This window comes from Myotis brandtii, unplaced genomic scaffold (genome assembly GCF_000412655.1).
Source record: "Myotis brandtii unplaced genomic scaffold, ASM41265v1 scaffold277, whole genome shotgun sequence".
Lineage (NCBI taxonomy): Eukaryota > Metazoa > Chordata > Mammalia > Chiroptera > Vespertilionidae > Myotis > Myotis brandtii.
In genome coordinates, this window is record NW_005360548.1 from 1698207 (window position 1) to 1710712 (window position 12506).

Here is a 12506-nt window from a genome sequence, read left to right on the forward strand (position 1 = left end):
GGCCTGCAGACTGAAAGGTTCCAGGTTTGATTCTGGTCAAGGGCACATGCCCAGGTTGCAGGCTTGATCCCCAGTGGGGGATATGCAGGAGGTAGCCAATCAAAGATTCTCTCTCATCATTGATGTTTCTATCTCTCTCTCCCTCTCTGAAATCATTATATATATATATATATTAAGAAGAACTAGAGGCTCAGTTGGTTGGATAGTCAAGGTTGCAGGTTCAATCCCCAGTCAGGGCACATACAATAATCAAGCAAGGAATTCAGAAATAAGTGAAACAACAAAAATCAATGCTTTTCTTTCTCTCCCGCCCCTCCTCCTCTCTCCCTTCCTTTCTGAAGTCATAAAGACAGGGGGTGTGAGTTGACCACTTGTGAGGGTGGGGCATGCTGGTAGGGGGTGGAGCTTGTAGTAATGGGGCCCCTCAAAGGATGAAAATATGTACATAAGAGACCTTGAATGGCAGTTGTTGCTACCCTAATATGGTGAGACACTGCTACGGGGCGTTTCCCTTTAGGGTAGAGCATAAAAGCTATAGCACGCCTCTCATTCAAGAACTGGGATATGTAGATGAGGGAATAGGATTGACAGATAGTGTTCTAACTAGGCAATAAGACAGACGGGGTTGGTCTGAGGGCAGGGCATGCAGATGAAAGGCGTGGCCTGTAGCAGGGATCCTGAGAAGTTAGAAATTTGTTGCTTGAATGGCTGCTGTTGTCCTGGTAAAGGGTGAGATACTGGTAGGAACGCACGGTTTGGTTCTCACTGGTCACCATGGATGGGACATACAAGTGAAATGGCTTGGTTCAGAGTAGAGCTAACTCCGCGCTGATCCTGCCCCTTCCCACAGGATGATCCCCTCCACCAGCCAGACCTTCCTGGTGAATGATCTGGCGGCGGGCCGCGCCTATGATCTGTGCGTGCTGGCGGTCTACGACGATGGTGCCACAGCGCTGCCAGCCACGCGAGTGGTGGGCTGCGTGCAGTTTACCACGGCTGGGGATCCGGCGCCCTGCCGCCCGCTGAGGGCCCACTTCTTGGGCGGCACCATGATCATTGCCATCGGGGGCGTCATCGTTGCCTCGGTCCTCGTCTTCATCGTTCTGCTCATGATCCGCTACAAGGTCTATGGCGACGGAGATGGCCGTCGTGTCAAGGGCGCCTCTAGGTCACCCCCGCGGGTCAGCCACGTGTGCTCGCAGACCAACGGTGCAGGCGCGCCGCAGGCCCCACCGCCAGCGCAAGAATGCTACGTGGCATTACGCGAGGAGGCGTCCCCGGCTGCGGCAGCCCTGGCGGTGGAAGCAAAGACCACGGTGGTAGAGACGGCAGCTTCCGCAGACCCAGAGGCAGTCTTTGGACGCTCCCTGGGAGGCTCGGCCACCTCGCTGTGTCTCCTGCCATCGGAGGAAGCCTCTGGGGAGGAGTCTCGAGCCGCTGTGGGTCCTCGGAGGAGCCGTTCTGGGGCCTTGAGGCCGCCAGCTTCAGCGCCCTCCACTCTAGCTCTGGTTCCTGGGGGGGCACCCGCACGGCCTCGGCCACAGCAGCGTTACTCGTTTGACGGGGACTATGGGGTGCTCTTCCAGAGCCACAGTTACCCGCGCCGCGCCCGGCGGACAAAGCGCCACCGGTCAAGGGCGCGCCTGGCCTTCACCAGCACCGAGTGGATGCTGGAGAGTACCGTGTGAGCGGCTGCGGGGGCGCCGGGACTCCTGGTGCCACGGACAGGACACACTCCGAGCTGCCCGGACCCTGGGGCAGGACTGGAGGGAAAAAGCACAGCGCCAAGACCTCTGACTGGAGGGGAGGTGGGCCCTTCTCCCCGAGGGGGCGCTGCGGCCTGCGGCTAAGGCCTGCGGCTATGCACCATGTCCTGGGGAGATGGGGAGCGGGCCGCTGGGCTCCTCCCGTGAGAACTCCTCGCCCCCTCTTGTCCCTCCCCCAGCGCGCTCGCGGACCTCGCTGGAGCTGGTGCCTTACACAGCGAAGCGCGGGGAGGGGCAGGGCCCCCCCACACTGCAGCACTGAGACACGAGCCCCCTCCCCCTGCCCGGGACCAGGGGCAGGGACGAGGGGCCCATTTCTTGTATCTGGCTGGACTAGATCCTATTCTGTCCCGCGGCGGCCTCCAAAGCCCCACCCCGAGCCCATTCACCTCTCTGATCCCGTAGGGTCTGGCTTGGGGTCCCCTTTTCTCTGTCCCCCTCTTTTGTGTCTATCCTGCTCTCTGTCTTCTCTGTCTTATGTCTCTGCCCTTTTCTATTTGTCTCTTTTTTCTCGGTCCCGTCGTCTCTTCTCCTGCCCTCCCATGTTTTGTCCAGTCTCTTTGTCTCTCCGGGATTACCTCCCCCCACTACACATTCTCCCGGGCAGGTCCCACTGGAAGGACCAGACTCTCCCTATTCCTTCCTCTTTCCTCAAGTAAATCCCCACATGAATAAAGTCCAAAACAAAGTCCTCCTCCCTACCGGAGCCAGGACCCCCGCCGCAGCAGAATTAAACTTTTTTCTGTGTCCGAGGGCGCTCTACTGACCTCTGTGTGTGCCCCTGTGTCGTGTGTGTATGTGTGTGTGTGTGTGTGTGTGTGTGTGTGTCTCCAAGATTACAGTATAAGGGTTAAGTGAGACTGAAGGAAAGATGGCTAACTGGGACCAGGGAGACTTGCAGACAATTTCCTATCCTCTGAGAGATTTAAAGGTGGGAAATAATAATAAAATGATAATAGCTAACATTTAGTGAGTGCTTACTGTGTGCCAAGCACTTAAGTAATTTAATCCTCACAACAACCCTAGAACATATTACAGGTATCCCATTTTGCAGATGAGGAAATTGATACCCAGAAACATCTCAAAATCACATAACCAGAAGGTGGCAAAATTGGGATTTGAAAAGGCAGGCAGCCTGACTTCTGAATCTGTCCTCTTAACCACAGAATTCTGCTGAGCAGTTAGTGAATGCTCATTCCACATACAGGCATTGTGCTAAGCACAGCTCCTCTTTCTGAGGTTGGGCAACTGTCCAAGGTAGGTATCTTTGGTTCCATTTTATAGACAGGAATTTGAACCAGGGAGAATTGAAGTCACTTGCCCAAAGATCCCCAGTGAGAAAATAATGGAACTGGCAGTTTGATCTCAGTGTCTTATCTGTTCCTTACCACTACACCATGTTGCATCTAGAGGCTGGGGACTGACCCCAATGACCTTAGCCGAGCACAGGTATACCAAGCCAGCCTGGTGAGGGAGGAAGGAGGGAAAGAGCTCATTGGTTACTGCCTGGAATATGAGGGATTGGAAGTGGAGAAGGGGTCTGCTTGGAGCACAGAAGATGGTATGGGGAGGGGAGTTTCAGTTAAGGCTGAGGATTGTGGCTGGGGAAGGAAAGTTGGTTGGGGGCTACCCCAATCTTGGGGGGCGCTGCAGTGAATACTTCCTGATCCTGGAGAAGGAAGAGACTTCATGCTAGCCAGGGGCCCCCTGAGGCCTGGGGAGGAGGAGAGAAAGACAGAAATAGAAACAGCAGGAGGAAGGGGGAAGATCTGGGCAGGCAGGGTGGGAGGCATCAAGGACAAAGGCGCCAGAGAATCACAGGCCAGGAGGCTCCCTCACCCAGTGACCCAGCCACACTTATCTATCTTGGTCATCATGACTCCTGGGTACTGAGGGCTTCCCACATACTAGGCACTGTGCTCACAAACCCTCCCTGGTGCATGGGCAAGGGGCGGGGGAGGGGAAGGGACATCTGTAATATGTGGGTCCTCTCAATAAAGATTGAAAGAAGAGCATGCAACCCAGCACCAGGCACATAACACTCACAAAAGGAAGTTACGTTCATAGTAAGCATGATCACATTTATACTCTGCAGCTGATGTGTAGTGTGTGCATCTATGTTTCTAGAAGAAGAAAGAGTTTAGAGGTTAAGGAGCTTGCCCAAGATTATACAGCCAGTAAACAGCAGAGTTGTGATTAGAAAGTTTACTGCCTTCAAATCCTGCACACCTAATCATCTGACTATATTGTCTGAGTCACCCGATAAAACTTTATTGAGCATGTACTATGTACGTGGCTCTGCAAAGGAGATACAGCAGTGAACAAAATAGACAAAATAAGAAACCCCTGTGGTCTAGTCAGTGTGGCTCAGTGGTTGAGTGTCGACCTAGGAACCAGGAGGTTAAGGTTCAATTCCTGGTTGGGGCACATGCCCGGGTTGTGAGCTCAATCTCCAGTAGGGGGCATGCAGGGGGTAACTGATCAATGGTTCTCTCTCGATGTTCTATCCCTCTCTCCCTCTCCCTGAAATCAATAAAAACACTATATATATAAAATAAAGAAACCCCTGTCCCTTGGGGGGAGGCAGTAAACAAGCAAGTAAATATGTAATGTGTGTCTGGTGGTAAATAAATGTCTTGAAATGAATGAAAACAGGGTGTTGGGACAGAGAATGCCTGGGAGGTGTACTTTAGATGGCGGGGGGAGTATCAAGAAAGGTGATATTGGAGCTGAAGAAATCCATTCTGAAGAGATCCATTGTGGGAAGAACATTCCTGGCAATGAAAATAGCATGTGCAAAGGCCCTGAGAAAGGATTGTGCTTGGTGTGTTGGAGGCATTGTGCCTGGACTGGAGTGGGAGGAGAGCAGGTGGGAGAGGCAAGCAGGGAGCAGATTCTGCAGAAACTTGTGGTCTGTGGTCAAGAGTCAAGATTTTATTCTCAGAGCTGTGGGAAGCCAAAAAAAGGTTCTGAGCAGGGGTGGTATATGGTCTGATTTCTGACCCCAGCTGTGGGGTGTGCCTGCCTTCAAAACAAAATCAGGAACTGTCATCTCAGAACATGGCATCCATCCATCAACATATTTGGGGTCCACATGGTCCCTGGTTTAGCCCTTTGGAGGACATCAACCACCTTCTTTCTCCTGTAACCCTAAGCCCTTTGTTTAATAGAGAATTAATGCCAATGATATGCTCTTTAAAATTGAGAGCTTTAAAACCAAGGAACAGGTACAGCAATGAGAGAGGGCATTGGATTTTCCAAGGGGAGTGTATGAACATCTGCTCTGTGCCTGGCCCTGTGCTGGGCACTGTAGACCCAGCAGTGACCAAGATCGATATAATACCTGCCCTCCTGGCCAGACAGATGACAATAGGACTGTGATGGGAGAAGAAAAGGAAACTGTGGGAGCCCAGAGGAGCTGCCTGACCCCACCTGCAGGCCAGGGACATATATTAATCAAAGTCTTTTGGTAGCAAGTCTCAGGAACATAGCTTAACAGAATAGACCTAAAAAGCAGAGTTTATTGGCTCATATAACTGGGAAGGAAACAATACAGGGTAGACCCACAAGGAACTTGGCTTTAGGGACTGGACCCCAGACTCAACTCCATCAAGACACTTTCCTACTCATTTCTCAGTTTGTCTCAGCTCATATTCATTCCTTTCAACTGCATGTGCTGGGAAAGGGGCCATTTATTTGCAGACACAAACCCAATCCTTCCAGTACCATAGCCCAGTGAGAAAATGGCAAAATCTCCAGTATAAGTGAAACAACAACATCCCAGGGAAGGGCTCAGATTGGACTGATTGGGGTCACATGCCAACCTTGCACTGGTTGTGGCACTGGGGTTACATCAGTCCAATGATTGGCCAGGTAGGGGTTGGTTTAGCCCTCAGTATTCGGGTGTCCAGGTTGGGTGGCCTGGGAGAGGGGAGTAGCTAAAGAAATTGTTTTTTAGGTTGAATCATATGAAATTGCCAGTTTTGTAGGTCAGAAATGGCAGAATCTTGGCAACTTCATATGGTCGATCCCAAGTTCTTACCAGATGGGAAAGCGTTTGGGCCTATAAAAGTAATATAAATCCCAGTGGACCATTCCGAAGGGTATTTGGAAGAGGAAGTTATATTAACAGACATAGGGATGAGTGGATATTAGCCAGGTAAAGACATGGTGGTGGCGGGAGAATAGTAGTGCATATTTCAAGCAGAGGAAACAGCTTATACAAAGGCCTTCATTAGGGAAGATCAGAGAAGGCTTGTCACTGTGATCTGTAGATGGGGTAATCTGATTGAGCAAACCTGAGTCTTGTGTCCAAGCAAATGAAGGATTGGGAAAGTGAGCTTTAGCAGGAGAAATGGATGCTGAGCAGGTAAAACCTAAATATATCCAGTTCAGAATTTCTTTTTAGGCCTTTGCTTCTCCAAGTGGATTTGTAGCCTTATTTTTATTACAGCATTTATACTGAAGAGGGCCATATGCCTGAACTCAGACATGTCCTACAGGATTCAACTTTTTATTATCAAATATTAATTGACCACCTTCTCTGGGGTCTGTGCTGGGCATGCAGAGATGGATTTGTGAGGATTCACTTGGCTGCAAACAGAAAACTCAAGTACACGACTAAAGACATTTGGTTTTCTTACTGAATAAGAATTCTGGAGTTAGGGGGGTTGGGGTGTGGTGCAATGGCTTATTGATATCAACAAGGACCCATTTCCTACCCTTCTGTTTTATCTTCCTGAGAAGGATAGATTCATATTCTAGGCTTGTTGTCTCATGGTCACAAAATGGCCATCAGAGATCCAGGTCTTACATCCTCATACCAATGAACTAAGTAGGAAGGAAGGGAACAAATGGAAGTTCTTTTTTGTGTCAAGGAAGAAAAAATTCTAAAATAATAAGAGTAACAGTAATAAACACATGTATCAAAAATTGTTTTAAATTCATTATATAAAGTAACTAATTTAAGAAGCCTTTGCCCTGGCTGTTTTCTCAGTGGTTAGAGTGTTGGCCCACGGACCAGAGGGTCACAGGTTCGATTCCAGGTCAAGAGTGTTTACCTGGATTGCAGGTTTGATCCCCGGCCCTGGTCAGGGCATGTGGGGGAGGCAACCAAACATTGTGTTTCTCTCATGTCAATGTTCCTCCCTCTCTCTCTTTCTCTCTCCTCCCTTCTTCCCTCCCTTCCACTCTCTCTAAAAAAAAAAAAAAGAAAAGAAAAGAAAAAAAATCAATGGAAAAAATAATCTCGGGTGAGGATTTAAAAAAAAAGGAAAAAAAGAGGAGCCCTTTAGTCCCATGACCATTCCAAACTGCAAGGGAGTCTGAGGAAGCAGGTGTTGAGGAAGGGGAAATAAATTTATGCCCTGGGTTGGACACCTTGCTGCCCCCATCCAAACTGGGGTTCTGCCACTTACAAACCATATAATGCAGTGGAGTGGCTGTGGGATTATATGTAATTTCTAGTGCATGGCTGTACTCCTGTCTTTATCTCCTAATTGAGAAAACATGAGAATGCAAAGGTCTGAGAGTTATAGAGTTATGGGAATGATTCTGAAACCCCTATAATGTAAACAAAACTCAACCATTTAGAAATTTCAGTGGGTTACTCTTGGTAATACATTTCTTGTGACATGCCTCATAAGGGACTGTGGTGTATGCCTCATTAGAAAAAACACACAAACTTAGTGGCATAAAACAAAAATTATTTTATTATACTCCAAGCTTCTGTGGGTCAGGAACTTGATCATGGCAGAGTAGGAATGGCTTGTCTCTGCCCCAGTTGGGAGCTGGAAACCTCTGCACACTTCTTTACTCACGTGTCTGGTTACTGAGCTGGGATGACTGCAAAGCTGAGTTCAGCTGTGATTGTCAACCAGAGGATGTTCGTGTGGCCTCTCCATGTGGTTAGGTTTCTTGCAGCATGGCAGTTGGGTTCCAAGAGGAACAGTTTGAGATGTGTGTTCCGAGAGAGCTAGGTGGGACAGATGAAGAAGTGACAAATACAAGTTCAATGAGAGGAGCACATTGACTCTACCTCTTGAAGGGAGAAATGTCAAAGAATTGGTGGTCACTTTCCAAAAACCACAACACATATTGTGTACAAGCTGGAGATGCCAGCAAGCTATTTAACAACTACATTGTTGTTAGAATCGGAGAGCACACTAGCCACACATTGGAGCAGATCATGGAACACCCCTTCCACCCCCATATCAGATACTAACTCTTTGATTTCTGAATTTGCAGGGGGAAGGCTTGGGATGGCATGGGTGGGATGGATCTGCTTAGGGGAGTCTTGGGGAAATAGCTATTTTCCAACTGATATGAAAGTGTTTCAATATTTTAACAACTGAAACAGTGCTCCTATTGGGTGGCCACTGGATATCAGTCCTGCAAGAGATTCACAACCTTGGAACCTCCATGTGCCATCTTAGGCTGCTCCCTAGTTCTGCCTCCCACCTTTTCCCTTCCCGAAGAGCTCTAAGTTTGTTTAGGTATTCACTCTCCCTGGAACACATTTTCCCTAGCCTCAGAGGTGGGTTTTGATGAGTCTAACACCATCCTTGTAATTATATCTTCCTTGCCAGTGATTGGGTTAGACCTGGGCATATGACTAAATTTAGCCAATGAGGCAAGCATGTACATCCAACAGGGAGTTTCTCTGGAAGATTTTCTTTGCTTCTAAAAACTGTGAAAGCGCTAACCAGTTTGGCTCAGTGGGTAGAACATTGGCCTGTAGACTGAAGGGCCCCGGGTTCGATTCCTTGGGTTGCAGGCTCCACCCTGGTCCAATGTGTTATATTTCTCTCTTTCCCTCTCTCTTCCACTCTCTCTATAAATCAATAAAAAAAATATCCTTGGGTGAGGATTAAAAAAAATCAACATTTACAGCACATAAGAGATGGTATTTGAGGAACAAGATAACAATGAGGAGTGCAGCGGGTGTGCCCTGAGAGGTCTTGGAAAGGAGAATACTTTCCAAGGTATGACCTTTCAAAGGTATGATATCTTAGATGAAAAAGACAATAAACAGGCTCATTTAAAGTTAAGATTGACCTTTGTCAAGGACTCTACAAGCCTAGGATGTGACTACCTGCTGTGACCTGCTTTTAGTTAGGAGTTTTTATGTTCAGACCATCGTAAGTGGTTACTTTTGGTCTCCGAGTTTGTTAGGTCTGTCATGTTGGTCTCCTCTGAACTTGTCAGGTGCAGTATGTGACCCCTTTTTTATCCACACTTCTGAAAACTAAAGACAAAGAAAGAATCTTGAAGGAAACCAGACATAAATGACATTACATTTTATAGGGGGACAATAATTTGACAGGAGAAAGTGGCACATTTTTCAAGTGCTGAAGGAAAAGAACAGTCAACCCAGACTTCCTTATCCAGTGAAAATATTCTTCAGGAAAGAAGGTGAAATAGACATTTTAGGCCGGCCAGTGGTTGAGCTTTGACCCATGCACCAGGAGGTCACCTGTTCAATTCCAGGTGAGAGCACATTCCGGGTTGTGGGCTCAATCCCCAGTAGGGAGTGCGCAGGAGGCAGCTGATGGATGTTTCTCTCTCTCTGAAATCAATGTTTCTATCTCTCCCTTCTTCTCTCTGAAATCAATAAAATGTTAAAAAGAAAGACAGAAAGAAATATACATTTTAAAATAAAGAAAACTAGGAGAATTTGTTACCAGCAGAACTGTATTATAAGACTTGCTCAAGTTCTTCAAACAGAAAGAAAATAAAAGCCAAAGAAAACTCAGAACATTAGAAATGAAGAAAGGCTGATGGGATGAATAAATCTGTAGGTAAATATAATAAACAATCCTCCTTTCAAGTTTTTTAAAAAATATTTTTATTGCCTTGACAGGGATGTGCGTTCAATTCCTGGTCAAGGGCATGTACCTGTGTTGCAGGTTCCACCCCTAGCCCCAGTCAGGGTGTATGTGGAAAGCATCCAATCAAATTGTCTCTCTTACATCTATGTTTCTCTCTATCTCCCTCCCTCCCTTCCATTCTCTCTAAAGAAATCAGTGGGGATTAATCAGATAAATAAATAAAAATAAAGTTAAAAACTTAAATTATATATACATATAATTTTATTGATTTTTTTACGAGAGAGAGAGAGGAAGGGAGAAAGACAGAAATATCGATGTGAGAACCAAACATGCAGAATATTCCACCAACCCCTGTAGAATATATATTCTTTTCAAGTACACATGGACAGTCAACAAGACAGACCACATCATCCTGGGTTATAGAACCAATACAGAGAGACAACAGAAAAAATCTCTAAACACTTAGAAATTAAACAGTGCACTCCTAAACAACCCATGGTCAAAGAAGAAATCTCAAGGCAAACAAAAAATACACTGAACTGGACAGAAAATAAAAATAGACCATGTAGCCCTAGCTGGTTTGGCTCAGTGGATAGAGCATTGGCCTGAAGGGCCCGGGGGTTGATTTCCATCAAGGGCACATACTTTGGTTGCAGGCTCCTCCCCATACTTCTTCCTCACCCGGGCCCTGGTCAGGGCACATGCAGGAGGCAACCAATCAACACATCGATATTTCTCTCTGTTTTCCCTTTTTCTGCCACTCTCTCTAAAAATCTATGGAAAAATGTCCTCAGGTGAGGATAAAAACAGAACAAAATGGACTATATAAAAATTTTTAAAGCAGTTCTTAAAGAGAAATTTATAGCATTAGATCCTTATATTGAGAAAGAAAAAGGTCTTAAATAAACAATCTAAGCATCTACCTCAAAAAACTAGAAAAAGAAAAAACAAACCCCCAAAAAACAATAAAGAAAATTACTAAAATGAAAAGCTGGTTCTTTGAAAATATTAATAAAATTGATATATATATATATTTGTGTTTTTTCCCCCATCTGCTGCTTTATTTAAGGGCTGGTGACCAACAGTCCCCAACCCAGCCCTTCCTCCTCTATAAAAGCAACTACACATGAACTGGGGCCACCCTGTCAGATAAAGACAAGAAAATAAAGAAAAGAAAAAAGAAAAGGAAACTATAGATTAATATTCCTTATGCCTATAGAGGAAAAAAAACCCACCTCCCGAATTAGCAAATTATGTCCAGAAATACAAATACATAAAATTGTCAGTATATACCCACCCCACAAGAATTGAAAACAGAGAGTCAAAAGATACTTGTATGCCTATGTTCATAGCAGCATTATTCATAATAGCCAAAGGTGGGAACAAGCCAAGTGTCCATTATCTATATATAGAAAAGGCTAATATGCTAAGTGTCCCTACGACCACTTGCTATGACACTCACTGACCACCAGGGGGCAGGCGCTCAATGCAGGAGCTGCCTTGACACACACTGGCCATTTACAGAGAAACAGCACCGAGGACCTAGCGCCCACAAAGCAACACTCGGCTTCCCCCAAGTGGGACACAGGCCCCGCCACCACCCCGGAGCAATACCCCACCAAATTGCAGCTGATGCTGCCAAGACCCCATGGTGCAAAATGCAGCCCACAGCCCAGCCCAGCCCAGCCTGGAAATGGTGGCTGTGGGCACTGGGTAATGACAGATAATGACGTCACATAGCAATGCTCGGCTTCCTTTCCCTAGTGACTAGCCTCCTTGGAGTTTCTTCAGCCCAGGAACATGACTTGCTTTATAGCCAGGTGGAAACATTTTACACTTTAACCAAATGTCTGTGAAGCGTTTTCCCATGCCTCATCTCATTTGATCCTCACAGAAGTCATGGAGTAGGTAGATAGGAGACTTGATAGAATCCTATTTTCTTTTCATTAGCTGGAAAACGGAGATTTAGAAAGCTTAGAAACTTGACTCGAGTGAGAAGAAGTAAGAAATGGTGGGCCTTGAAAATGACTTCAGGTTTTCTCACTGCACAGAATATAGTCAAACGCTGCTGTAGTTAAATATTTTACTCTTTGTTCTCCCTGTGTGATCTACAATAATAATCTGCATCGTGTTGATATTTACTGCTGTGTTGCTGACAATAACCTGAAAGAGAAGTTGGGGTGCTTCACTTGGCTGGAAAAAGTTCAGCTAAATCAAAAAGCAGGTCTAATTAAGCAAGTTTATATATATAAAGGCCTAAGCGACCGGTTGGTAGCTATGATGCGCACTGACCACCAGGGGGCAGATGCTCAATGCAGGAGTGGAAACCACAGGCATGGAAACATGGAACAGACTGATGAATCTCAGAGAGAAGAGGGGAGGGGAGAAGAGAGGGTGGGAAGAGATTAACCAAAGATCTTATATGTATACTAGAGGCCTGGTGCACAGAACCCTGCGGGGATCAGGGTGAAACCAGCTCTCTGACATTCCCCGAGGGGTCCTGGATTGCAAGAGGGTGCAGGCCAGGCTGAGGGACCCCATGGGTGCATGAATTCATGCACTGGGCCTCTAGTTCTATATATAAATATGTATATCTAAACAACTAGAGGCCCAGTGCACAAAATTCATACTTGGGGAGTCCCTCAGCCTGGATTGCAAGAGGGTGCAGGCCAGGCCGAGGGACCCCACTGATGCACAATTGGGGCTGGGGAGGGACGTGGGGGGTTGGCCAGCCAGGGAGGGACCACGGGAGGGCTCCAGGGCATGTCTTGCCTGTTTTGCTCAGTCCCAATTGACTGGACCCCAGCAGCAAGCTAACCTACTGGTTGGAGTGTCTGCCCCCTGGTGGTCAGTGCATAGCAAGTGGTTGAGCGGCCTTAGCATATCATTAGCATATTACACTTTGATTTGT

At 46.8% G+C, this 12506-nt stretch overlaps 1 protein-coding gene and 1 long non-coding RNA gene across 5 annotated transcripts in view; one reads left to right on the forward strand and one right to left on the reverse strand.

Annotated features, from left to right (window-relative positions):
- LRFN1 (leucine rich repeat and fibronectin type III domain containing 1) overlaps positions 1-2532 on the forward strand; it is a 14147-nt gene extending 11615 nt beyond the window's left edge. For all 4 annotated transcript variants that reach the window (XM_014541761.1, XM_014541763.1, XM_014541762.1 and 1 more), the window contains one exon: positions 851-2532. In XM_014541761.1, the coding sequence (XP_014397247.1) occupies positions 851-1688 (838 nt within the window). In that variant the 3' untranslated portion in view covers positions 1689-2532. The remainder of the gene's footprint in view (positions 1-850) is intronic.
- The window catches only part of LOC106726530, a 17082-nt gene extending 5004 nt beyond the window's left edge, over positions 1-12078 (reverse strand). The window contains exon 1 of the long non-coding RNA XR_001362599.1: positions 12069-12078. This is a non-coding gene — a long non-coding RNA (uncharacterized LOC106726530). The remainder of the gene's footprint in view (positions 1-12068) is intronic.
- Between the last annotated feature and the right edge of the window lie 428 nt (positions 12079-12506).